At 43.0% G+C, this 27,974-nt stretch overlaps 1 protein-coding gene across 3 annotated transcripts in view; it reads right to left on the bottom strand.

Annotated features, from left to right (window-relative positions):
* LOC126258146 (TBC1 domain family member 9) overlaps window positions 1–27,917 on the bottom strand; it is a 200,389-nt gene extending 172,472 nt beyond the window's left edge. For 2 of the 3 annotated variants that reach the window (XM_049955618.1, XM_049955620.1), the window contains exons 1-2: window positions 27,709–27,916; window positions 27,260–27,426 (exon numbers count right to left, since the gene is read on the bottom strand). In XM_049955618.1, coding sequence (XP_049811575.1) covers window positions 27,260–27,426; window positions 27,709–27,752 — 211 coding nt within the window. In that variant the 5' untranslated portion in view covers window positions 27,753–27,916. Of the gene's footprint in view, window positions 1–27,259; window positions 27,427–27,708 lie in introns of all 3 variants that reach the window. The other variant, XM_049955619.1, reaches the window with a different exon arrangement.
* Between the last annotated feature and the right edge of the window lie 57 nt (window positions 27,918–27,974).

The following is a 27,974-nucleotide window of genomic DNA, read 5'->3' as shown; positions in this document are numbered from 1 at the left end:
GCCTACACTATGCTTGTCCGTCCTCTTTTAGAATACTGCTGCACGTTGTGGGATGCTTACCAGATAGGACTGACGGAGTATATTGAAAAAATTCAAAGAACGGCAGCACATTTTGTATTATCGCGAAATGGGGGAAAGAGTGCCACTGAAATGATACAGAATGTGGGATGAACAACATTAAAACAAAGGCATTTTCCATTGTGGAATGCGAAAATATTTTGTTGACACTGATCTACATAGGGAGAAACATACATACAAGGAGTTTTTCACTAAGTATGATCCTGCTAGTATGCCACTGCCTTCTTCTAACTTAGGTACTGGCACTGCAGCCAGTTGTGAGGCGACGAAGTGCATCGTGGTATCTATCCTTGATGACATTTGATTTATTCACATACACAAAGAACTGTTAAATGTGAAAATGGTGTAGTTTAAAAAGTTGTGATAGTAACATACTTAACTTGTGTACCAGACTACATATTGAACTTTAAATGTTGATTTTGCAAGCTGTGAATAAGAAAATTTCCCACAAAAAGCAAGGATCCATGATTATGCTCTTGCCTGGCACATTGTTTTAACCTCTCAGTAAGTTTTAGATCATCATACACACTGTTGAAGAGTGAAAGATTCATTACAATGTTAAATGGTTTATCAGACCATGGCAGTAAATTAACATAAAACATTTTGACTGATTTAGATCACAAAACAAAAATACTACACAACAGAGCCATTACTGGAGATGGTTGGTTGGTTTAAAAGGGAGGGGGGAGGGGGGGGGGGGGAGGGGGCAAACTGCTAGGTCATTGGTCCCTCATTCCGATTAAAATAATTCCACAAGGGTCGAAGTAAAACAATCAATAAACACAAAACACAGCTGGACGAAAGGAAAAGGAACAACAGAATGGCAACAAACTCTAAAATGGACAAAATTGGAGAAGAAAACTACAGATAGATGCAAGAAACAGGTAGAAGAGAGATTAAAACAAGAAAGCAAGTTACCATGGCTGGCTGACCATGAGAATAAAAAGGAGAAGAAACACATAAAAACCTCCACCCTGAAAGCACTAGGGTGGAGGACACACAGGAACAAAGGAAATGTGCTAAAACTTAAATCAAATGATAAAACCCACCCTCACAAATAAAACATACAACTAAATCAGCCAATGAGGTGTTGTCAGATAAAACTAGTGGCAACTTGTCCAGTAACCTAAGATTTTGTCGCAAGAAAGTCAAAGTAGGACAGTGCGCCAGAATATGGGCCACTATCAACCGGGCACCGTACCACGCTGAGGTGGGTCTTCATGGCGAAGGAGGTAGCCATGCGTTGCCCGAGCATGGCCAATGTGGAGCCGGCAGAGAACCACAGAATCCCTGCAAGATGTCTGCATGGAGGACTTGCGCACATTAGAAGTCTCCTTAATGGCACGCAGTTTGTTGTGCGTACTGAGATTAGGCCATTCCGTCTTCCAAAGCCAAAAAACCTTGTGGCGTAATAATGATCGCAGGTCAGAAACGGGGGTGCCGATCTCCAGAAGCAGTTTCCATGTAGCCTGTTTCACCAGCCTATCGCCAAGTTCATTTCCTGGGATTCCAATGTGGGCTGGAGTCCACACAAACACCACAGAATGACTGGACCATTCCAGGGCATACAGGGACTCCTGGACGGCTGTTACCAAAGGATGGCAAGGGTAGCACTGGTCAATAGCTTGTAGGCTGCTCAAGGAGTCAGTACACATGAGAAATGACTCGGCAGGGCATAAGCAGATGTGCTCAAGTGCACAAGATATGGCCACCAGCTCTGCAGTGAAAACACTGCAGCCATCTGGCAAGGAGTGCTGTTCAATATGTCCTCCATGGACATACGCAAAGCTAAGGTGACCATCAGCTATCGAGCCATCAGTGTAAACCACTTCATGGCCCCGGTACATTTCAAGAATAGAGAGCAAGTGACACCGGAGAGCCGCAGGCTTAACGGTGTCCTTAGGGCCATGTGAAAGTTTCAGGCGAAGCTTTGGCTGATGTTTACACCATGGAGGTGTACGTGAATGGACATCAAAGTTAGATGGTAAAGGTAAGGACTCTAGCTTGGACAGGAGGGAACTGTCGTGAACTGTAATTGTAATCCCTGGCCTGGGCTGCCGATGCGGGAGATGAACCACCGTGGGTGGGAAAAGGAGATGGTAATTCGGATGTACAGAACTACAAATATGTGCAATGTAACTGGCGAGCAGTTGAGCACACCTAACCTTCAATGGAGGGACTCCAGCCTCCACCAGGAAACTGGTCACCAACTCATCCTAAAAGCTCCCGTCACTTGGTGAACACCACAGTGGTGCAATGGGTCAAGTAAACGCAACACTGAGGGTGCTGCCAAACCATAAACCAGACTCTCATAATCAAGGTAGGATTGAACAAGGGCTCTGTAGAGCTGCAGCAGCATAGAGCGATCTGCATCCCAGTTGGTGCTGCTCAGGCTTCAGAGGGCGTTGAGGTACTGAAAGCACTCGGCTTAAGCGGGCGAAGGTGAGGAAGCCAAGTCAATCGCGCGTCAAAAACCAGTCCTAAAAACTGATTTGTCTCCACTACAGCGAGTGGTTTGTTGAAGGTAAAGTTCTGGGTCTGGATGAAAAGTACGACGCTGACAGAAGTGCATGAGACACAACTTTGCGGCTAAAAACTGGAAGCTGTAGGCTACAGCCCATGACTGCCCCTCGGGGATGGCTCCATGTAAATGCCACTCACCAACACCAGTACTGGTGAAGCAGTACGAAATGCAGAAGTCGTCTGCATACAGAGAAGGTGAGACGAACAGCCCTACAGCTGCTGCTAGACTGTTAATAGCCACTAAAGGTAGAGATACACTCAATAAAGAGCCCTGCAGAACCCCATTCTCCTGGATATGTGGGGACTATGGGAGGCACCAACTTGGACATGGAAAGTACAATGCAACAGGAAATTTTGGATAAAAATTGGGAGCGGGCCTCTGAGACCCCACTCGTATAATGTGGTAAGGATATGTCGCAAGGTGGTGTCATACACTTTTCGTAAATCAAAAAAGATGGCAACAAGGTTTTGTCTGGAAAAGGCTGTTTGGATGGCAGACTCGAGGGGTACAAGATTATCAATGTTAGAGCGACCCACGCAAAAACTGCCCTGGCATGGAGCCAGTATGCCACGTAACTCCACAACCAAACCTAACTGCCGACATACCATACTTTCCAGCAGCTTGCAAAGAATATCAAGTTTTTAATCGGCTGATAGCTATCCACATCAAGTGGGTTTTTACTGGGTTTGAGCACCAGAATGATGGTGCTCTCCTGCCATTGTGATGGAAAGACGCCATCGCACCAGATTCAGTTGAAGATCACGAGGAGATGTCGCTTGTAGTCGGCCGAGAGATGTTTAATCATCTGACTGTGGATATGAATGGCCATGGATCTGTGTCAGGGCAATGTGCAAGGGCGCTGAAGAGCTAATACTCTGTAAATGGGGTGTTATATGGTTCTCTGAGGCGTGCAGTGAACGAAAGGACTTTCCTATCCATCTGCCATTTGAGGGTGCGAAAGGTGGGGAGGGGGGGGGGGGGGTAATTCTCTGACCCAGAGGTGTGAGCATAGTGCTCAGTAAAGTGCTTGGCAATGGCGTTTGCATCAGTAGATCACACGCCATTGATGCTAACGCCAGGGACACCTGTTGGGATCCAGTACCCAAAAACATGTCTGACCTTCGTCCAGACTTGGGGAGGTGATGTATGGCACCCAATGGTTGAGACATGTCTCTCCCAACACTCCTGTTTGAGTCTTTTTATAAGCTGGCACATGTGGACACGGAGCCATTTAAAAGTTATTAGGTGCTCCAGGGAAGGGTACCTCTTATGTCGCTGTAAAGCCCGCCTACACTCTTTAATGGCCTCAGCAATTTCCAGCGACCACCGAGGTACTGTCTTTCGCCAGAGGCACCCTAAGAAACAAGGGATCGTGTTTTCCTCCGCAGAAACGATTGTTGTACTGACCTGCTCAACCACTGCATCGATGGCACCCTGTGAGGGAGACTCAACGGTTACAGCAGCAGTGAAGGCTTCCCAATCTACCTTGGTTGAAGCCCGTATGGGTAGGCAGCCGTGGGCATGATGCCGGGGGAGTAACAGGAAGATGGGGAAGTGTTCACTACTACACAAGTCGTCATGTACTCTCTAGCGGATAGATGATAGAAGGTCAGGACTGTAAACAGAGATCAATGGCCGAATATGTGCCATGTGTGACACTGAAACGTGTGGGGGCACCTGTTTTAAGCAGGCAAAGGTCAAGGCAAGTGAGTAGGTCCTCAACATCTCTGGCATGGCTATTAACCTTGGCTCCACCCCATAAAGGGTTATGGACCTTAAAATCACCCAAAAGGAAAAAAAGGGGGGGGGGGAGTTGTGAAATGAGTGCAGCTAAAATCTGGGGTGTCGCTTCACCATCTGGAGTGAGGTAGATGTTACAGATGGTAATTTCCTGTGTTGTCTTCACCCTGACAGCCACAGCTTCTAAAGGTGTTTGAAGGGGCACAGGTTCGCTACAGACAGAAAACACATACTCCACCTGACAGTCTGCCATAGACAGAACGGTTTTTGAAGTACCCTGATAGATACGAAGGGCGGGGGTTCACATTATGGGAAACCAGGTCTCTTTAAGGACAATGCAAAAAGCTGTGATACTGTTTAAAAGTTGATGTAACTCAGCCAGGTGGGAGAAAAAACTGCCGCAGTTCCACTGGAGAATGATGCTTTCTGTCATCTGCGGTGGCATGGAGTGACCATTGAGGCAAATTAGGCCTCAGCATCACCTATAGCCACAGGGTGAGTGTTCGCATCCAGTACCATGGCATCCGAGGTGTTGGCGAGGCCTAGGTCCTCAGGAGATGCCAGAATCTACACCTTGTCCTCGGACGCAGAGCCGTGGTGGGAGTGCTGGTGTAGGGGGCACTGAAGGCTCCCGTTTGTTAGTGGACTACTACTTTGAAATTTTGCCCACTTGCTGGGAGGGCTTCTCGGAAGTAGCTTCAGGGACAGAGGAAGACCTTGAAGCACTTCAACCAGCAGCCAGTGGTTCTTTCAACCATTGGCTGGTGTCCACTGGACCATGAAAGGTAGAGTTCCAAGGGACCCCTTCTGCATGAGAGGGGACCAATGTCCCCGGCATTTTGGGGAGGCGATGCTCCCAAAGTGGAAGCTTTGGGAGCAACAGAAGAAGAGGTGCCCACAGCCAACTCGAGAGGGGAGGAAGAAGGGTGACACTTGAGTAACTTGAGATGATGGACATAATGGCATCATCGATGGCGATGCTGTTGAGGCGGCAGCATAAGAAGATCACATGGGAACAGTGTTAAGTCTTTCATATTTGAGTTTAGCCTCATGATAAGACAGCATGTCCAGGGTCTTTTACTTCATAATTTTGTGCTCCTTTTGGAGTACTGGGCAGTCTGGTGAGCAGGGGTAGTGATGCTGTCCACAGTTCACACAGGCAGGAGGCGGCACACACAGAGTATTCGGATGTAGCAAATGTCCACAGTCTCTACGTAAGGCACTGGGAGGACATGTGCCCAAATTTCCAACATTTAAAGCACCACATACGGGGAGGGACATAGGGATTGACATCACATCAGTACACAATCACCTTGACCTTCTCAAGCAATGTATCACCCTCAAAGGCCAAGATGAAGGCACTGGTGGCAACACTATTGTCTTTGGGTCCCCTGTAAATGCACCGGACAAAATGAACACCCCGCCATTCTAAATTGGCAGGTAGCTCGTCACAGGACTGTTACAGGAAGTCACGATGAAAAATAATTCCCTGGACCATATTGAGGCTTTTGTGGGCAGTGGCCGAAACAGGAATATCACCCAGTTGTCACAGGTGAGTAACGCCTGTGACTGGGCTGGGGATGACGTCTGAATTTAAAACTGACCCATTGTGCATTTTGGACAGCACTGTCACTTCCCGAAACTTATCCTCATGGTGCTAAACAAAAAACGGAGGCTTCGTTTCCAGAAAGGAGTATGCATCAGTTCTACTGCACACTAAGTAGCATGGCGAATATGGATCCTGTCTCTCTGAAGCCCTTCATTCCTCCCAAGGTGTTGCTAGGGAGGGGAACGATTTAGGGTCATACCTGGTAGCTTGGAAATCAACCATTCCTTTCTTAGAGACTGCTGGGGCCATTCTGACCCCAGCAAAAGGTGACTTACTCCATTTCATTGAGGGTCATTCACCCTGATGCCACCCACTCCAATCAGGGGCTCTCCCCACAGCCACCACCGAGCCACGGCAAAGGCCACCTGGCATGATGGCCATTGCCAGGGGTCCTGATGCCCCAGGAAGACAGGCATCTACTCCTTGGCATACATGGGGAGTTTACAGCTCAGGCATCAGCAGTGTGATCCCTGTATTGTCAGGGGGCTACCACCAAATGGGTACATGATGGCCCCACCACAACGGACTAGCTACTGTGCTGGATATTGGGCACAAAGAAATCCAATATTGTCATGAGTGCAAAAGAGAACAGGAGACAATGGAAGAATATGACGTACTTCGGTAAGCGTCCTCAGCCCAATAGTTGAATTGCAGGTGGATATGCAAACGAGAAGAGGTTCAGGAGATCGAATCTAAGAGCACCATGGATAACTCATGCACCACGTAAGGCATCCTTCCCCATATGGCCCGCACTTCTGTAAAATTTGGAAAGTGGCAGGTCAAACCAGAAAATGGAACCTGAACTTATAGGGCCAAAACTTGTAAGACTCCTTTTAGTCACCTCTTATGATAGGTATGAATACCTCAGGTATATTATAACCACCAGATCTGCAGGGGACCCATTACTAGTGACTCAGTTGCAATGTTAGAAAGAACTCTGAATAGATATTTACAAAGCAGACAGTGTAGACAAAAATTTTCACTATTGTTTTTAAAAAACAATGTAATTCTGTTTCTCCCCACACCAAATGGTAATAAAATTAAACATAGCCACAGAGAAAGGATGAATAACATCTAGGATCAAAGCTTATTGCACCAAGCACATTGGTATCTGTTTTGAAGAACAAGGATAATTCAATGTTGAAACTCTTATTAATACAAGTATTGTTTAATATTACAGTAATAATAGCACTGTCAATGAAAAAATTTGAGAGTGAATTTAATTAGTTATATACATTCCAGATAAAAGAAATAATGAGCAGAATACAGGCATTTGGATAAAGACAGTTAATATTCACTTTCAAAGTGATTGTCTATTACTCACTAAATAGAAACTGTACTGAGTGGCAATCTATCCTTATAACAGGCTGCTTGGTTAAAAAGAGGGGGGAAGGGACCAAACTACGAGGTCATCGGTGCCTTGTTCCTAATAAAACAATGCCACAAGTGTGAGAATAAAATGGACAAAACATATACGTAAACCAAAAAAGACGGCAACTAGGTGATGCCGGCTGTTCAGATTTCAGACTCAAGGGACACAAGATTATCAGTGGTAGAGCAACCCTGGTGGAAGCCATCCTGACATGGAGCCAGTAGACCACGTGAGTTCAGGATCCAAGCCAACCACCGACATACCATACATTCTAGCAGCTTACATATAACATTGGTGAGACTGATGGGCTGATAGCTATCCACATCAAGCGGGTTTTTACCAGGTTTAAGCATCGGAATGATGGTGCTTTCCCGCTACTGCAATGGAAAGACGCCAGCGCACCAGATCCGGTTGAAGACGATGAGGATATGACACTTGTAGTCAGATGAGAGATGTTTAATCATCTGGCTGTGGATCCCATCAGGCCCAGGAGATGTCGGGGCAATGTGCAGGGGCAGTGAGGAGCTCCCACTCCGTAAATGGGGCTTTATAGGATACACTGTGGTGTGTAGTGAATGAGAGGACTTTCCCTTCCAGCCGCCATTTGAGAGTGTGAAAGGCTGGGGGGTAATCCTCCGATGCAGAGGCTCCAGCAAAGTGCTCGGCAATTGCATTTGCACCGGTAGATAACACGACATTCATGGCAACACCAAGAAACCTGTAACGGTCTGTTAACCAAAACGTTGTTTGATCTTCGCCCAGACTTGGGAAGGTCATGTACGGCACACAACGGTTGAGACGTATCTCTCCCTACACTCCTGCTTCTGCCGTTTGATAAGTTGACGAACATGGGCACGGAGCCGTTTAAAGACTATGAGGTGCTCCAGGGAAGGGTGCCGCTTATGCTGCTGTAGAGTTCGCCGACATTCCTTAATTGCTTTAGTGGCTTCGGGCTACCACCATATGACTGCATTATGCCTCTGGCATCCTAAAGAGCAGCGGATCGCATTTTCTGCCCTAGAAACAATTGTTGTAGTCACTTGCTCAACCATCACATCGTTGTTACTGTGTGGGGGAGATTCAACGACGACAGCAGAGGTGAAGTTTCCCAGTCCACCTTGCTTACAGCCCATCTGGGTAGGCGTCCATGGGCCTGACGCTGGGGCAATGACAGGAAGATGAGGATGTGGTCACTACCACACAGGTCATCATGTGCTCTCCAGTGGATAGATGGGAGAAGTCCTGGGCTGAAAATTGATAAATCAATGGCTGAGTGAGTATCATGAGCCACACTGAAATGCACGATGGACCCAGTACTTAAAGAGGCAGAGGTCGAACTGAGACCGTAAAGTTTCGAAATCTCTGCCTTGGACAGTAAGCACAGTGCCACCCCACAATGGGTTACGGGCATTAAAATCTCCCAAAAGTAGGAAAGGTTTAGGGAGTTGATGAATCAGTGCAGCTAATACATTCAGGGGTACTGCACCATCTGGAGGAAGATATACATTGCAGACAGTTACCTCCTGTGTCATCTTTATTCTGACAGCCAGTTTCAAGAGGAGTTTGAAGGGGCACAGTGTCACTACAGACTGAGTTTACAACAAACGCAAACTCCACCTGACCCTCGATTATAGTCACTAAGGTTCCTGTAATATCCATTATAGCCGCAGAGGGCAGGGGTCCACATTGCCAGGAACCAGGTTTCCTGGGGGTCAACGCAGATAGCAGGTGTAAAGGTTAACAGTTGCTGTAGCTCAGCTAGGCGGTGGAAAAGACTGCCACAATTCCACTGGAGGATGACATCATCGTGAGACTGGGAAGGCATGGAGCATTCAATGAGGTAGTTTATGTCTCAGAGTCACCTGCTGCCACCGACTTATTGCCTGAGCAGTCTATATCCATTGTGTCTGAGGGTCCGGCGAGATCTAGGCCCTCAGTGGACACCAAAATCTCCACCCCATCCTCAGATACAGAGCTTGTAGGTAGCGGTGGTGTGGGTGCCACCGTAATTTCCTTGGTCTTAGGGGTTTTCTTATTGGATTTTTCTCACTGCTCCTTGGGTTTCCCTGGCTGGGAGGACTTCACTGGCTCAGTCTCTGGTTGGTTGGTTTAGAGGCGGGAGAAGGGACCAAACTACGAGGTCATTGCTCCTTGTTCCTAATAAAACAATGCCACAAGTGTGAGAATCAAACAGATAAAACATATAACACAAAACGGAAAGAAAGGAAATGCCACAAGAACAAAGGGAAGGCAACAAACACTAAAAGGAACAAAAGGGGACAAGAAAAAAACAGAGACGCTAGAAACAGAAGAGCGTAAAACAAGAAAACAGATTACAGTGGCTGGCCAACCACGAAATAAAAAGGGAAAGCCAGCCACTCTGCAACACATTAAAACTTCGACCCTAAAAGCACTAGGGTGGAGGACACAGAAGGACAAAGGACATGCGCTAAAACCTGCATAGAAGTATAAAACCCACTTTCACAGATAAAATGTAACTCTAAAGCTGCTGTGGAGGTATTGTCACCCAACACCGAAGGCAGGGTGCTGGGAAAGTTAAAAATATGCCGCAGAGCAGCTAAAAGTGGGCAGTCCAGCAAGAGGTGGACGACTGTCATTTGGGAACCATAGTGACACTAAGGTGGATCCTCGCGACGGAGTAGGTAACAATGCGTTAGCCACGTATGGCCAATGCGGAGGCGGCAGGGGACAACTGATTCCCTGCAAGAGGCGTGCATGGAAGACCACCACACATTCAGTCTCTTTAATGACATGCAGTTTGTTGTGTGTGCTGTTATGCCCTTCCATCTCCAAAAGCTGGAAAACCCTGTGGTGTAAGACAGAACGCAGGACAGCTCCAGAGATGCCTATCTCCAGATGCAGTTTCCGCGTCGCCTGTTTAGCCAGCAAGTTCGTTGCTGGGGATTCCGAGGTGTCCTGGGGTCCACACAAACACCACGGAACAGCGAGACTGTTCCAGGGCGTAGATGGACTCCTGAATGGATGTTACCAGAGGTTAGGTTAGGTTAGGTTAGTGTTGTTTAACGTCCCGTCGACAACGAGGTCATTAGAGACGGAGCGCAAGCTCGGGTTAGGGAAGGACGGGGAAGGAAATCGGCCGTGCCCTTTCAAAGGAACCATCCCGGCATTTGCCTGAAACGATTTAGGGATATCACGGAAAACCTAAATCAGGATGGCTGGATACGGGATTGAACCGTCGTCCTCCCGAATGCGAGTCCAGTGTGCTAACCACTGCGCCACCTCGCTCGGTGTTACCAGAGAATGGCGAGGGTAGCACTGGTCAATAGCTTGTAGGCTGCTCAATAAGTCAGTATACAGGAGAAATGACTCCCCAGGGCATGAGCGGAAGTACTCAAGAGCACGAGATATGACCGCCAGCTCTGGAGTGAAAACACCGCAGCCAACTGGCAAGGAGTGCTGCTCAATATATCCTCCGCGAACATATGTGAAGCCTACATGACCATCAGCCATTGATCCGTCTGTGTAAACCATTTCAGAGCCCCGGAACATGTCAAGAATCGAGAGGAAGTGACAGCAGAGAGCGGCGGAGTTAATGGAGCCTTAGGGCCACGCAAAAGGTCCAGACGAAGCTGCGGCCAATGCGAACACCATGGAGGTGTACGTGAACGGACCACAGGTAGAGGTGGTAAAGGGAAGGACTCCAGTTCGGAGAGAAGGGACTGCACGCGAACCGCAATCGTCAGCCCCCATCTGGGCCACCGATGTGGAGATGGACTGCCGTGGATGGGAAAAGGAGACAGTAATTCTAATGCTCAGGGGAACTATGAATGTGTGATACATAACTGGTAAGCAGTTGCCCACGTCTAATCTGAAGTGGAGGGACACCAGGCTCCATCAGGACGCTGATCACCAGACTCATCCTAAAAGCTCCTGTCGGTAATCGAACCTGACAGTGATGCACAGGATCGAGTAAATGCAATGCTGAAGGAGCTGCCGAATCATAGACCACACTCCCATAGTCAATTCAGGATTGGACAAGGGCTCTGTAGAGCTGCAGCAGCGTAGAGTGATCTGCACCCCAACTGGTGTTGCTCAGGCAATGGAGGGCATTGAGCTGCTGCCAGCACTTTTGCTTAACCTGACGAAGATGAGGAAGCCAAGTCAATAGTGTCGAAAACCAGTCCTAAGAATTGATATGTCTCCACTACAGTGAGTGGATCATTAACGTAAAGTTCTGGGTCCGGACGAATGGTATGACGCCAACAGAAGTGCATGACACTCAACTTTATGGCTGAAAACTGGAAGCTGCGGGCTACAGCCCGTGACTGTCCCTTGTGGATGGCTCCCTGTAGGCGACACTCAGCAACAACAGTACTGGAGTGGCAGTACGAAATGCAGAAATCATCTGAATACAGAGAAGAAGAGACAGAAGCACCGACAGCTGCTGCTAGACCGTTAATGGCCACTAAAAATAGAGGAACACTCAATACAGTGCCCTGCGGGACTCCGTTCGCCTGGATATGGATGGAACTACGGCAGGCGCCAACTTGTACATGGATAAAAATCGGGAGTGAGCCCCACTCATATAATGTGGCAAGTGTACGATGTCACTAGGTCGTGCCGTATGCTTTATGTAAATCAACAAGACGGTAACCAGGTGATGCCATCTGGAAAAGGCAAGGAGCTGTTTAAAAGCTATGAGGTGCTCCAGGGAAGGGTGCCGCTTATGCGGCCGTAGAGTTCGCCGACATTCCTTATTTGCTTCAGCGACTTCCGGCGACCACCAAGGCACTGCCTTACGCCTCAGGCCACCTAAAGAGAGAGGGATCGTGTTTTCTGCTGCAGAAACAATTCTGCTAGTCACCTGCTCAACCATCACAATGATGTTACCATGTGGGAGAGATTCAGCAGTGTCAGCAGGGGTGAAAGTCCCCCAGTCCGCCTTGTTCACGGCCCATCTGGGCAGGCATCCGTGTGCCTGACACTGGGGCAATGACAGGAAGATGGGGATATGGGGATGTGGTCACTACCACACAGGTCATCATGTGCTCTCCAGTGGATGGATGGATGGATGGGAGAAGTACTGGGTTGCAAATTGATAAATCAATAGGTGAGTAACTACCATGAGCCACACTGAAATGTGTGTCAGCCCCAGTATTTAAGAGACAGAGGTCGAATTGCGACAGTAAAGTTTCGACGTCTCTGCCTCGGGCATTAAGCATGGTACCACCCCACAAGGGGTTATGGGCATTAAAATCTCCCAGAAGTGGGAAAGGGTTAGGGAGTTGATGAATCAGTGCAGCTAATACATTCAGGGGTACTGCACCATCTGGAGGAAGATATACATTGCAGACAGTTATCTCCTGTGTCATCTTTATTCTGACAGCCACAGTTTCAAGAGGATTTTGAAGGGGCACAGTGTCACTACAGACTGAGTTTACAACATAAACGCAAACTCCACCTGACCCTCGATTATAGTCACTACGGTTCCTGTAATATCCCTTGTAGCCACGGAGGGCAGGGGTCCGCATTGCTGGGAACCAGGTTCCCTGGAGGGCAATGCAGATAGCAGATAGATTAACAGTTAGATAGTTAGTTAGCAGATAGCTTAACAGTTGCCGTAGCTCAGCCAGGCGGTGGAAAAAACCACCGCATTTCCACTGGATGGTGACATCATGAGACTAGGAAGGCATGAAACATTCAATGAGGCAGTTTACACCTCAGAGTCACCTGCTCCCACTGATTTATTGCCTGAGCAGTCTATGTCCATTGTGTCTGAGGGTCTGACGAGATCTAGGTCCTCAGTGGACGCCAAAATCTCCACCCCCATTCTCAGCCGCAGATCTTGTAAGTAGCGGTGGTGTGGGTGCCACCGCAATTTCCTTGACCTTAGATCTGTTCTTTTTGGATTTCTCTCACTGCAACTTGGGTTTCCCTGGCTGGAAGGACTTCACTGGCCCAGTCTCCGGGACTGAGGACGAGCGTGAAGCCCTACGCCCAGCTGCTTTTGGGCTCTTCAGCCACTGGCGGGTGTTATCTTTCCCACAAGAAGAAACCTGGGAAGGGAGTGACCCAAGGGTCTCCTTCCTAGCGAGAGAAGCCAAAGGAGACTTACCTTTATCCAGCTTAGAAGTGGGGACAGACGTCCCTCATGGTTGGGGGGGTGGGGGGGGGGGGGGGGGTTGCTCCCGAAGTAGGTGGTGCAGGAGCAACAGGGAGGGCAAGCCCCCAACCATCAAGGGGGCAGGTGTAGTCTTCTGGCTTTGAGAGGTGACCTGGGTTGGCAGAGCTGACGGTGCCAAAACTGTTGTAGCGGCAGTGTAAGACAATGTCATACACACAGGATGCAGGCGTTCAAATTTTCTCTTAGCCTCAGTGTAGGTCAGTCTTTCCAGGGTCTTGTACTCCATGATTTTCCTTTCTTTCTGGAGAATCCTGCAGTCAGGTGAGCAAGCCGAATGGTGCTCTCTGCAGTTGACACAGATGGGAGGCAGGGCACATGGAGTATTGGGATGTGATGGGCATCCGCAATCTCAGCATGTGACACTGGAAGTGCAGCTGGAAGTCATATGGCGGAACTTCCAGCACTTAAAGCACCGCACCGGGGGAGGGGTATAGGGCTTTACATCACACCGGTAGACCATCACCTTTACCTTCTCGGGCAATATATCACCCTCAAAGGCCAAGAAGAAGGCACCAGTGGCAACCTGATTATCCTTCGGATCCCGGTGGACATGCCGGACAAAATGTACACATCACCACTGTGAATTGGTGTGCAGCTCATCGTCTGACTGCAAAAGAAGGTCTCTGTGAAATATGATACCCTGGACCATATTTAAGATGGTTACAGAAACATCCCCCAGCTAATCACAATTGAGTAACGCCCATGAATGGACAGAGAATGCTGTTTTGATCAAGACTGTCCCACATCTCATTTTGGAAAAGCCCTCCACCTCCCCAAACTTGTCCTCTAAATGATCAACAAAAAACTGAAGCTTCGTTGTCATGAAAGATTCCCCATCAGCTGTTGAACATACAAGGTACTGGGGCAAATAAGATCCGCTGCCATCCTTAGCCTGATGTTCCTCCCATGGTGTGGCCAAGGAGGGAATGACTTGGGGTCGTACTTCTGTGCATTGAATTGAACTCGTGAATGCTTAGAGACTGCTGGTGTTTCACCACCATCAAGAGATGATGAACTACATTTCACCACCTGTCATCCGGCCTGATGCCACCCACTCCGACCAGGGGCCCTCCCCATGGGTGCCACCCAGCCGCAGTAAAGGCCACCTGGCAGGATGGCCATTGCTGGGAGTCCCGATGCCCCCATCTACTCCTTGGTCTACATGGGGAGTAAATAGTGCACGCATCAGCAGAGCAATCCCTGTGTGGTCAGGGGCTACAACCAAAAGGGTAATTGGCAGCCCCACCACAACAGACTGGCTACCATGCTGGGTATCAGGTGCAAAAAAGTCCATGGTCATCGTCGATGCAGAAAGTAACATTGCATAGTGCTTGGTGGAAAACGCACACAGGAAGGTGTCCTCACCCAAGAGATGGAGAATTGGTGGGACTGCAATGCGACGATGAGAAAGTGGGCTAAAGATCTCAATGCACAATGGACACAATGCACCATGTAAGGCGCCCTTCCCCAATTGGCTCATTCTTTGGGAAAATTTTGAAGAATGGAGGTCAAACCCTACAGGGGACCATCACATAAGGCCAAAACGTGTGAGACTCCTTTTAGTCACCTCTTACGACAGGCAGGAATACCTCGGGCCTATTCTAATCCCCCGGACCCCCAGGGGGATCCTTATATTAAACAAATGTATTTTCATCCTGGATATCCCATTGATTTTATGTTTATTCAGCAGTTACACTCTTCCAGAAGATAACAGGGCATTAAAGTATGCAAAGTAATCTAGTATTTTGTCTACAGAACAATAATTCATTAGCTTCATTAAATTGACAAGATCCCCAAAAATTTCAGTAACATTGTTTAATTACTATTCACTACTGTAAAAATGTATTGATAGTATCCAGAAAAAACTAGACGCCCATGTCATGTCATATCATGGTCACTGGCTTGTCATACACTCTTTCTCTTTGCAGCAATGAGCCGAAAAAGATAAAATAGCACTAATAAAGTACACACTACACAGATCATTTAGGTACATTTTGTCGGTTACTAAAGTATATCCTTTAACAATTTGTGTACATATGGAAGTTACAACAAACAGTATTAAGTGAGGAACATACCACAACCTCCTACATATTGCTTCAATAGGGACAGCATAGACAAGATAAGATCAATTACAAGAAGAACAGAGGCTTTTAAACAGTAATTCTTCTCACACTCTATATGTGAATTTATCAAGAAGGAACCACTGTACAGTTGTTTGTACAGTATAGGACTGAATGTAGATATAAACGTAACAGTCTAACCTTTCATAAATAAATATGTTCAATCCATAATTCAAAGTAATCACTAATACAAACATGGAAATTCCAGGATGGAATAATGAGAGTATTATGAAAGGGATAGATTACTATTTACCATACAGGGCAGATGCAAAGTCACAGGTAGGCACAACAAAAAGACTGTCAAACAAGTAACCTTAGAGCCAAAAAGGCTGTTCTTCGGAATATATATATATATATATATATATATATATATATATATATATATATATATATATATATATATATATATATATCACACACACATACACACACACACACACACACACCCTGACTGCAGAGAGCACACCACTACACTAACAAACACACACAATTTGGTTTCTCTTGGTTAATTTTCTTCTAGTATTTTTCCCTTTATATCTTGCAAGAATCTGTGGATACACAGATCCTGCTGAAAGAAGATAAGAAGGGGGCATGAAAATCTGTGTCATTATGAATATAGGGTTCGAGGGGAAAATACTGTTTTTGTGCCATATATTAGTGTGTATCCTTCGCAGAAATAGTGCTTCAGTTTGCAGAAAATTAATTTTAGTATTTATTTATCAAAGCAAACGAGTGAAATTGATTTTAGATATTTTTACTTCTGTTTGTATGATGGTTATTAATGTGCAAAAACATTAACTGTTAGGAATATTTCTGTTTCACATTGCAGTATCATGACTTTTCAGATCCTGATTAAATGTGTGTTATTGTGACACATCTTTTACCACTGTCAAATAAGATTTGAGGAATAATAAAACAACTACTACTGTCAATGTGCTCACTGTATTTATCTAGTTACCTCTCTATACACAAAAGGTTTCATTTAGTGCTTAACTATTAACTTTCATTATGGTTGTATGTAAGCCATCTGTATTTGTATACAATATAATAGATTCAGTTTTTACGAGATTGATATTTTATTTTTTTTATTTTACACGTCTAGTTCCACAGAGCCAAATTTAGGAGCAAATGTCCATGGTCCCCCCCATGAACCATGGACCTTGTCGTTGGTGGGGAGGCTTGCGTGCCTCAGCGATACAGATGGCCATACCATAGGTGCAACCACAACGGAGGGGTACCTGTTGAGAGGCCAGACAAACATGTGGTTCCTGAAGAAGGGCAGCAGCCTTTTCAGTAGTTGCAGGGGCAACAGTCTGGATGATTGACTGATCTGGCCTTGTAAGATTAACCAAAATGGCCTTGCTGTGCTGGTAATGCGAACGGCTGAAAGCAAAGGGAAACTACAGCCGTAATTTTTCCCGAGGACATGCAGCTTTACTGTATGATTAAATGATGATGGCGTTCTCTTGGGTAAAATATTCCGGAGGTAAAATAGTCCCCCATTCGGAATTCTGGGCGGGGATTACACAAGAAGACGTCGTTATCAGGAGAAAGAAAACTGGCGTTCTACGGATCGGAGTGTGGAATGTCAGATCCCTTAATCGGGCAGGTAGGTTAGAAAATTTAAAAAAGGGAAATGGATAGGTTAAAGGTAGATATAGTGGGAATTAGTGAAGTTCGGTGGCAGGAGGAACAAGACTTTTGGTCAGGTGAATACAGGGTTATAAATACAAAATCAAATAGAGGTAATGCAGGAGTAGGTTTAATACTGAATAAAAAAATAGGAGTGCGAGTAAGCTACTACAAACAGCATAGTGAACGCATTATTGTGGCCAAGATAAACACAAAGCCCATGCCTACTACAGCAGTACAAGTTTATATGCCAACTAGCTCTGCAGATGACGAAGAAATTGAAGAAATGTATGACAAAATAAAAGAAATTATTCAGATACGGAAGGGAGCCGAAAATTTAATAGTCATGGGTGACTGGAATTAGAGTGTAGGAAAATGGAGAGAAGAAAACATAGTAGGTGAATATGGACTGGGGGCAAGAAATGAAAGAGGAAGCCGCCTGGTAGAATTTTGCACAGAGCATAACTTAATCATAGCTAACACTTGGTTCAAGAATCATGGAAGAAGATTGTATACATGGAAGCAGCCTGGAGATACTAGAAGGTGTCATATAGATTATATAATGGTAAGACAGAGATTTAGGAACCAGGTTTTAAATTGTAAAACATTTCCAGGGGCAGATGTGGACTCTGACCACAATGTATTGGTTATGAACTGTAGATTGAAACTGAAGAAACTACAAAAAGGTGCTAATTTAAGGAGATGGGACCTGGATAAACTGAAAAAACCAGAGGTTGTAGAGAGTTTCAGGGAGAGCATAAGGGAACAATTGACAGGAATGGGGGAAAGAAATACAGTAGAAGAAGAATGGGTAGATCTGAGGGATGAAGTAGTGAAGGTAGCAGACGATCAAGTAGGTAAAAAGACGAGGGCTAATAGAAATCCTTGGGTAACAGAAGAAATATTGAATTTAATTGATGAAAGGAGAAAATATAAAAATGCAGTAAATGAAGCAGGCAAAAAGGAATACAAACATCTCAAAAATGATATCAACAGGAAGTGCAAAATGGCTAAGCAGGGATGGCTAGAGGACAAATGTAAGGATGTAGAGGCTTGTCTCACTAGGGGTAAGATAGATACTGCCTACAGGAAAATTAAAGAGACCTTTGGAGATAAGAGAACGACTTGTATGAATATCAAGAGCTCAGATGGAAACCCAGTTCTAAGCAAAGAAGGGAAGGCAGAAAGGTGGAAGGAGTATATAGAGGGTTTATACAAGGGCGATGTACTTGAGGACAATATTATGGGAATGGAAGAGGATGTAGATGAAAACGAAATGGGAGATAAGATACTGCGTGAAGAGTTTGACAGAGCACTGAAAGACCTGAGTCGAAACAAGGCCCCGGGAGTAGACAACACGCCATTAGAACTACTGATGGCCTCGGGAGAGCCAGTAATGACAAAACTCTACCATCTGGTGAGCACGATGTATGAGACAGGCGAAATACCCTCAGACTTCAAGAAGAATATAATAATTCCAATCCCAAAGAAAGCAGGTGTTGACAGATGTGAAAATTACCGAACTATCAGTTTAATAAGTCACAGCTGCAAAATACTAACGCGAGTTCTTTACAGACGAATGGAAAAACTGATAGAAGCCGACCTCGGGGAAGATCAGTTTGGATTCCGTAGAAATGTTGGAACACGTGAGGCAATACTGACCTTACGACTTATCTTAGAAGAAAGATTAAGAAAAGGCAAACCTACGTTTCTAGCATTTGTAGACTTAGAGAAAGCTTTTGAAAATGTTAACTGGAATACTCTCTTTCAAATTCTAAAGGTGGCAGGGGTAAAATACAGGGAGCGAAAGGCTATTTACAATTTGTACAGAAACCAGATGGCAGTTATAAGAGTCGAGGGGCATGAAAGGGAAGCAGTGGTTGGGAAAGGAGTGAGACAGGGTTGTAGGCTCTCCCCAATGTTATTCAATCTGTATATTGAGCAAGCAGTAAAGGAAACAAAAGAAAAATTCGGAGTAGGTATTAAAATTCATGGAGAAGAAGTAAAAGCTTTGAGGTTCGCCGATGACATTGTAATTCTGCCAGAGACAGCAAAGGACTTGGAAGAGCAGTTGAACGGAATGGACAGTGTCTTGAAAGGAGGATATAAGATGAACATCAACAAAAGCAAAGCGAGGATAATGGAATGTAGTCTAATTAAATCGGGTGATGCTGAGGGAATTAGATTAGGAAATGAGACACTTAAAGTAGTAAAGGAGTTTTACTATTTAGGGAGTAAAATAACTGATGATGGTCGAAGTAGAGAGGATAGAAAATGTAGACTGGCAATGGCAAGGAAAGTGTTTCTCAAGAAGAGAAATTTGTTAACGTCGAGTATAGATTTAAGTGTCAGGAAGTCGTTTCTGAAAGTATTTGTATGGAGTGTAGCCATGTATGGAAGTGAAACATGGACGATAAATAGTTTGGACAAGAAGAGAATAGAAGCTTTTGAGATGTGGTGCTACAGAAGAATGCTGAAGATTAGATGGGTAGATCACATAACTAATGAGGAGGTATTGAATAGGATTGGGGAGAAGAGAAGTTTGTGGCACAACTTGTGTAGAAGAAGGGATCGGTTGGTAGGACATGTTTTGAGGCATCAAGGGATCACAAATTTAGCATTGGAGGGCACCGTGGAGGGTAAAAATCATAGAGGGAGACCAAGAGATGAATACACTAAGCAGATTCAGAAGGATGTAGGTTGCAGTAGGTACTGGGAGATGAAGAAGCTTGCACAGGATAGAGTAGCATGGAGAGCTGCATCAAACCAGTCTCAAGACTGAAGACCACAACAACAACAACAACAACAGTCCATGGTCACGAACATCAGTAAATCAAGTTACAACAGAAAAGTAATAACACATCAAATAAAAATGTTTATGAATCCTAAAAAGACAACAAGCTATACGTTTATATAAACACAGTCAACTATGTAACACAGGAATTAACTTAATTTTTCAAGAAGCTCCTCAGCAGAATAGAACAAGTGACCCACGAGGAAACTCTTCAGTTTGCATTTTAAAGCATGTGGATTAATGCTCAGATTTTTTTATTCTTGTGGTAGGTTACTGAAAATGGATACAGCAGAATACTGAACACCTTTCTGCACAAAAGTCAAGGCGGTGCAATTCAAATGTTGATTGGGTTTGTACCTAGTGTTAACTGAGTGAAATATGCTAATTCTTGGAAATAGGGTGATACTGTTACCAAGGAACCACATTGAAGAATACATATATATAGAGAAGCCAATGTCAGAATACCCAGAGTAATGAACAGGGATCAGAAGAGTGCTTATTGCCCGGACCATCCATTCCTGAGCCAAAAATACCTTTCGATAATGGGAAGATGGTTGGCTGGTTGGTTTGTTTGGGGAAGGAGACCAGACAGCGAGGTCATCAGACTCATCGGATTAGGGAAGGACGGGGAAGGAAGTCGGCCGTGCCCTTTGAAAGGAACCATCCCGGCATTTGCCTGGAGCGATTTAGGGAAATCACGGAAAACCTAAATCGGGATGACCGGACGCGGGATTGAACCGTCGTCCTCCCGAATGCGAGTCCAGTGTCTAACCACTGCGCCACCTCGCTCGGTGATAATGGGAAGAGTAAAGTATAATACTGTATGTCAAAAATGAATGAAAATTAGCAAAGTACAGAAAATTAGCAAAGTACACTGCTTTTCGTGTCAAACTAACACTTACTTCAAATAGTCTTTGAACAAGATCCTGAGCATGGGCTTTCCACAGCAGTCTACTATCCACCTGAACAACTAGAAACCTAAGTTCTTCTGTCTCACTAATCATTTGAACTGTTCGGCCTCACTAATCATGTGCCCGTTCTGTGTACTTAGAATGTCATGTTCTGTTGAAGTGTGTGGTAGAAACTGTAACAAACGAGTCTTACTGTGATTTAGCATTAGTTTATTTTCTACAAGCCATGAACTTACTCTTGAACTGCACTACTTGAAACAGCACCAACACTGCGCACTACATCTTTTACTACTAAACAAATATTTCAAAATCACTTGCAATACTTGAATGCATATCAGTTATATAAATAAGGCATAGGCATGGTCCCAGCACTGACCCTTGGGGTACTCCCCATTTCATCTGTGCCCCACTCAGATCCCACAACATAGTCATGCTCTGTAGCATGGAGAACAACCTTTCGCTGTCTGTTCTTAAAGTAAAAGGGTAACCAACTGTGAGCTACTTCCCGTATTCCGCAATGATCCAAATCTTGCAGCAATATTTTGTCACCAAAACAATCAACACCTTAGTTAAATCAAAAAATATGTCTAGTGTTCGGAACCTTTTGTTTACTCACAAAGAAAAGAGAATATATCATTTTCAACTGTTAAACCACTTCTAAAACCAAACTGTACATTTGGCATTATGTGAAATTAAATGACCAATTATTAAAGAAATTGGTCAAAATTATCTAAACTATCCCTTTCTCCCTTTTTATAAACTAGCTTTACTACTGATTACGTTACCACTCAGGAAACTGATCACTCCTAAAAGAAAAATTACAAATATGGCAAAGTACAAGGCTGACATGTGCAGCACAGTACTTTAGTATTCTGCTAGATAGTCCATCATATCCAGGAGACTGCTTAGTCTTCAGTGATTTAATTATCAGCTCAGTCTCCCCCTTGTCCATATTACAGAGGAGTATTTCAAATATCAGTCTCCGAAAGCCACTTTCCAAGAAGCTTTACGATTCCCTGTAGAAACTAAGTTTTTATTTAATTCACCAGGTATGTTCAAAAATTGTTAAATACTGAACTGAACATATATCTGACTTATCAGTAACAGAAACATTTTCACTACATACTGATTTTATATCCTCGACCCTGTGCTGCTGCCCCGACATTTCTTTCACAACTGACCATAGAATTTTAATTATATCTTGTGAATTAGCTACTATATTTACATACCACATAATCTTTGCCTTCCTAATAACATTTTAAGCACCTTACAGTTCTGTTTGTAATGGGTTGTTGAAGCTCAATTGTGAGAACTTCTAACATTTTGATATAATTCCCAGTTTGTTCTCCATGACATCTTTATCCCACTAGTCAGTGGCCCAGCTGCCTTTTATTGCTAGTACTCTGTTTCTGTCATCCACAATCACCACATGAAAGTCCAAAAAACTGCAATAACTTCAAAACCAGAACCAAATTTAGGATCAAGCATAATGAAACACCATATTTTACGATTCTGCTCCAACATTTAGTTTATCCCTTTGTTACTACTACTTTTACTTGCACCTTTGCCTTCCACTGGCACAGGGTCAATATGGTTATTAATGGATTTGGCATGGTTAATTTAAGAGGTGGCCTGATGCCCTTCCTGTTGCCACAAGATTTCACACAGCAAGAATTTAACAGAAACAAAAGAGGAAGAAAGAAACTATGCAGAGAATTAAAATATTGAATAACAACCAAAAAGCAGACCATAATCATGGGAAAAACATAGCAGTAACCATTATGCCAGAAGTAAAAGCCAGGAAATGGAAGAACTGGAGCATCACATTTCAACAATGAGGTAGACCATACAAAAACAGAAGCAGATGCAGCATTAACAGCAGTATTGGAACAAACACAAAGTAAAGAACAGGAAGATCACAATGTGTCAACAGAAACAACTGATAGCGGATTAAACATAATAAAGAAACCATCACACACAGCACCACAAAAAGACTGTGAAATGCATCAAAACACACAAACAACAACTTCTGAAGTTGAAGAAACAGAAAGGAAACCAATGTGGACTTCGTGGAGAGTACCAGCAGTTCCCCACTATTTAGCGAAAGATTTTTTATTCCACAGCCAGCGAAAGAGAAGATGGGCAAGACAAATAATAAAGAATACAGCATAGTCACATATCATGCTCCAACTACAACAGATATTCAGCAACCTAGGATTCAAAGAGAAGAAAACTTGTACCAAAATATTCAGTACTTAGGCAACAAAAAACTAAGTGGAAGCAATCCTGAATGAAACACAACCGGATATATTATGCATCAGTGAGCATGGGCCAAATGAAGCAGAACTTAGCAGCCTAATAACAGACTTTAATTTGATTGATTATTTCTGTAGAGCAAAACAAAGGTGGAGGTGTTGCTATATACAAGAAGAAAATTGGAAGTCTACAAGATACTGAATACTGTAAATATGTAACCCTTCCAGCTTGCACTGAAAAAGATTTTGAAATTACTGGAATAATGAGTGAAGTGCTAAGAATTATCTGTGTATACTGGACCCAAATGGTAATATTACAATAATTCGGAAAAAAAACTAGAAAAATTATTACTCAAGATTAAAATGAAAAATGTTTTAATATGTGGAGAATGTAACCTAAATATGGGTAAAGAATAAAAATCAAAAACTGAAGGAGATGTCATTACAGTGTAACATGAAAACAATAATAGATGTACCTTCAATAGTGACTGACCATAGTCAGACAACCATTGACAACATAACAAAAACTGAAAATAGTAAACATGAAGCAAAAGTTCTACAGACAGCAATCTCTGATCATTATGGGTTAATAATTCATATCCGTATAAATAGGAGCTCAAAAACAGAAGAAATGCAAGATGAGAAAGAAGTTAGGATTATCAATATACAAAACATGAACATTTTCAAAACAACATTGAGGAAAGAAGTATGGACCGAAACAATGCAAGCACAAGGTACAAATGAGAAGAACGATTCATGTCTTAACACACTAATGCATTACTTTCATGTAGTTTTCCTCGAAGCAGTCTATCAGAAAAAGCAGGGCCACAGTAAGGAATAGATTACGAAAGACATAATTGAGTTCAGGACTAGAGTGAAGGAACTCTGACAAGCAGGGAATATGGAGACATATAAATAGTATCAGAAGTGAAGGCAATTAATAAGAGAAGCTAAAGTCATTTCAATAAATAGAGCCATAGCAAATTCAACTCAAAAAGAAAAATATGGGATACAATCAACAAAGATATAGCCAAAAAAGTGTAAAAAACAGCAATTTTATTAAGTCATTGAGAGTTGATGGCAACATAGTTACAGATGGAACAAGAATTGCTAACACGCTAAATAACAACTTTATAGATGCTGTACAAAAGTTAAAAGGGAAACATATCATCTGTGGTCGAAGCATGCTAAAACACTCGGCCAACCGTCCAACTCAATGTTATTGGAACCAGTGACAAAAACAGAACTCATAACAATAATCCAGAAATTAAAACGGAAATACGGAAGCGTCCGATTCCGCCCGTCTGCTTTGACCCATGATGTCACAAATATGGCGGAAACAAAAACAAACACACACACTTTCCACAAGAAGCCTAATGACACTAACAGGACAAGCGCGGGAAATGGGGTGTTTTGGGTGGGGGGCAAACTAAATATAAACAAATTTAGACGCCTTGCGTAGCTACAACGTGTAAGTGAAGACAGCCATGCATGAATACCCACCCACCTCCCCAGGGGTCGTAACCCCTGCAACCCATAGAAGATAAAAATGCTTCAGTAGCTGATTAGTGTTTTTTGTCTTTAAAAAAAAAAATCTCATGGGATAGAACGAACAGATCAGAAAGATAAATATAATAAAGTAAAACAGAAATTGGAGAAAACAGATAATTAAAATAAGTAATAAGTGTTTTTAAATTAAAAAAAAAAAAAATCTCACGAGATAGAACGAACAGATCACAAAAGTAAATAAAATAAGATAAAACAGAACTGGAGACAGCCACACTCAAACCAAACTCCGCACCGTCATGACGTCACACACGACAACACCCTTACATCACGGGTAAAAGCCGACGCGTGGGATCGGACGCTTCTGTCGACCCATTAAAACACAAAAAGTCTGCAGGAGATGATGAAGTATCAAATTATTTAATAAAACATGTGAATGAAAAAATAATCAAACCTCTTTTGGATATCGCAAACTTTTCATTTAGAGATGGAGTATTCCCAGAAAAATTATAAGCCAGCAAAGTAGTATTAATATTTAAGAAAGGAGACATAAATGATCCAAATAATTACAGACCAGTGTATTTAATCTCTGGTTTCTCAAAAATACTAGAGATGCTTATGCATAGTAGGCTGACCACATTCCTAGAGAAACACAGTATTCTGATTACAGCATAACATGGCTTTCAAAAAGGGAAATCTAAAGAAACCGCTATCTCAAGCCTCACAAAATCTGTTATAGATACATTAGATGAAAGAAACTCTGTGTCTGCCATGTTTCTGGATTTGTCTAAAGCATTTGAAACAATCAACCCATACTACACTTACTGAAAAATTTGAAAGCTATGGTATTTGTGTACATGCAGCCAACTGGATCAAATTATACATCAGCAACAGAAAGCTGTGTGTGGAAACAGAAACTGGATGCAGATCTGAAATCACAAATAGTAAGTATGGAATGCCTCAAGGATCTGTACTACTGTCGAACCTATTTATAAACAATATTGAAGTTAGTGAGAAAGATTAAAAAAAATACTATATGCAGATGACATGACACTAATGAATGTAGAAAAAATCTGGAAACACTGGAAAGAAGTGCATTTATGACAATAAATAAAACAGTACAGTGGCTTATACAAAATGACAATTTCAAATCTAAGAAAGACAATGTTTATAGTGTTCACAAATAGACAAATGGAAGAGCACACATATATTCATAGACGACTTCCAAAGAGTTTACAGGACAATGTGAGCTAAAAGACATTCCAAAAACTTTGTGAGTATTATTTAATGGAAAATAATTCTATAGCGTAGAAGAGTATATGTATCAATGAATGAAAAATACTACTATTACTGTTATAGAACTTCTGTACGTAAGTGAACATATTATGATATGTAAATAACTTGAGAACATGAACACACAGAGAAAAATGTAAATGTGAGTATAATGTAGTATGTAAAAAAGTAATTTTTAGGACCTAAAAAATAGACGAAAAATGTATTCAACATTATTATATGTATTGCAACTTTGGTTTATTAAATTGTAATAAACAGGTTAAATATGGCAAGAAAATAGGTTTAAGTCGACTTGTCCTATATTACAAGTAGACACTTTGTACAAAATGTAATCAAATGGGACCAAATAATCAATCAATGTGAACCGTAAGTAGTTTCACTTGTTTGTTACACCCACCACTATGATTTACATGACTTTTTTTCTTTCACATATATTCTGACTGCAAATATTAGCGAAGAATTTCGGTTAGCACACGATCTGATAAACCATTTTCTCCTCCTCTGTTTTGATGTCAAGAAACTCTTGTGTTGCAAGAAAAGTTTCTCAGTATACCCCAAAGTCCCCTGCAAAATTATATGGAATTTCACTGAACAAGACCATTATGATTTTCAGTACCTTAACTGATTTATTTACTAGGCCTATTTGTCTGTTGAGAAATCAATAATTAAGTGTCCACACACTCAAACCCCTGCCACTAATAAGCATCACCTCCCATGCCTTCTCACTAAACCCACATGTCCCTTCAAAATTTTGTTAATACAATTTCTTATTGTTTAACAGATTTGGTTATTTTCTGCCTATGGCCCAGATGCTGTGAGAATTCAGTATATACTATGTGTAATACAGTACAGTGACATCTTTTGAAAAGCTGTTCAGGCATTCTAAACCTGATTTCAATAAGTGTTTCCGTATTTTGTATAAGTGACTGTTCCTTTTTTCATTTATTGGTGATGCAGTAGTAAGAATGATTCTATAAGTTTATCCACTGTCCAAGTTTTACTATTATTTCCAATAACTATTCATAAAGTAACTAGCAGTATAAAACTTAAAACATATGAGGTGCTAGATGTGAAACAACTGTCAGAATGATCAAATCACATGAATATACAATTAGCTACACAAGACAGAGAATATTTGAGTACGCTGGTGATCACTGGAGATTATTTTCATTAAGATTAAAGATTTTACTTCTCTATTAACAAAGTAATACCATTACATTATGTTTTTGCATTAAAGCAGTACCCGATGCGTTACTCACGGTAATATACTTCGGAAGTTGGTGTCTGGTGCAGAATCCTGTATGGTGGTGGCTTAGTGTCGAAGACACTATCCAGCGTACCAACAAGTATTGACGACAATCCTTTCGATTTTCCATGCCCTTTTCTCCTTTGAAGAAGGAAATATAGATTCGCCTGTTCGGTTACCCTACGAAAACAACGCACTTTCAAATGGTTGTAATTAACAGTAACAGTTAAAACATCAATAGCTAATGTCGCATTTCAACTGTCAGCTACCTATACAGGTTAATTTACCGCTACTGTCACTACGTAATTGTGATTTGGGGGAACACACAGTCGTGATGGACTAAAGGTTTTGTTGAAGATTTCATCATGTGTTAGTTTGTGCTATTGACTTTGAGAAAAGTTTGCTAACTGTTATCAGCTATGACAATCAGCTGTTAACTTTCCTAATGTAAACAAAACTTACCATAACGCATTTGCAAGAAGAACTTCTTGTGGTTTTACCCACATTATTCCGAGGCTGACTTAGCGAAATGGAACCAGAACCTGCTTATCAGCCTATAATAATAAGGCATTTACAATCCCAAAATGTTTTCCTCACATTGGTAATGTCTACTTCGCTCGCCACTTGCATCACACGCACAACACTTCTGACGTCTAAGTTGGTAAGATAAATCGATAAGTCAAGCAATACAAAAGATCGATACATCGACAAGTTTCAAATGAATCCCA

Source organism: Schistocerca nitens, chromosome 1 (genome assembly GCF_023898315.1).
Source record: "Schistocerca nitens isolate TAMUIC-IGC-003100 chromosome 1, iqSchNite1.1, whole genome shotgun sequence".
Taxonomy (NCBI): Eukaryota; Metazoa; Arthropoda; class Insecta; order Orthoptera; family Acrididae; genus Schistocerca; species Schistocerca nitens.
The sequence above is the reverse complement of the archived record's forward strand: the minus strand, read 5'-3'. Positions and strand labels throughout refer to the sequence as shown.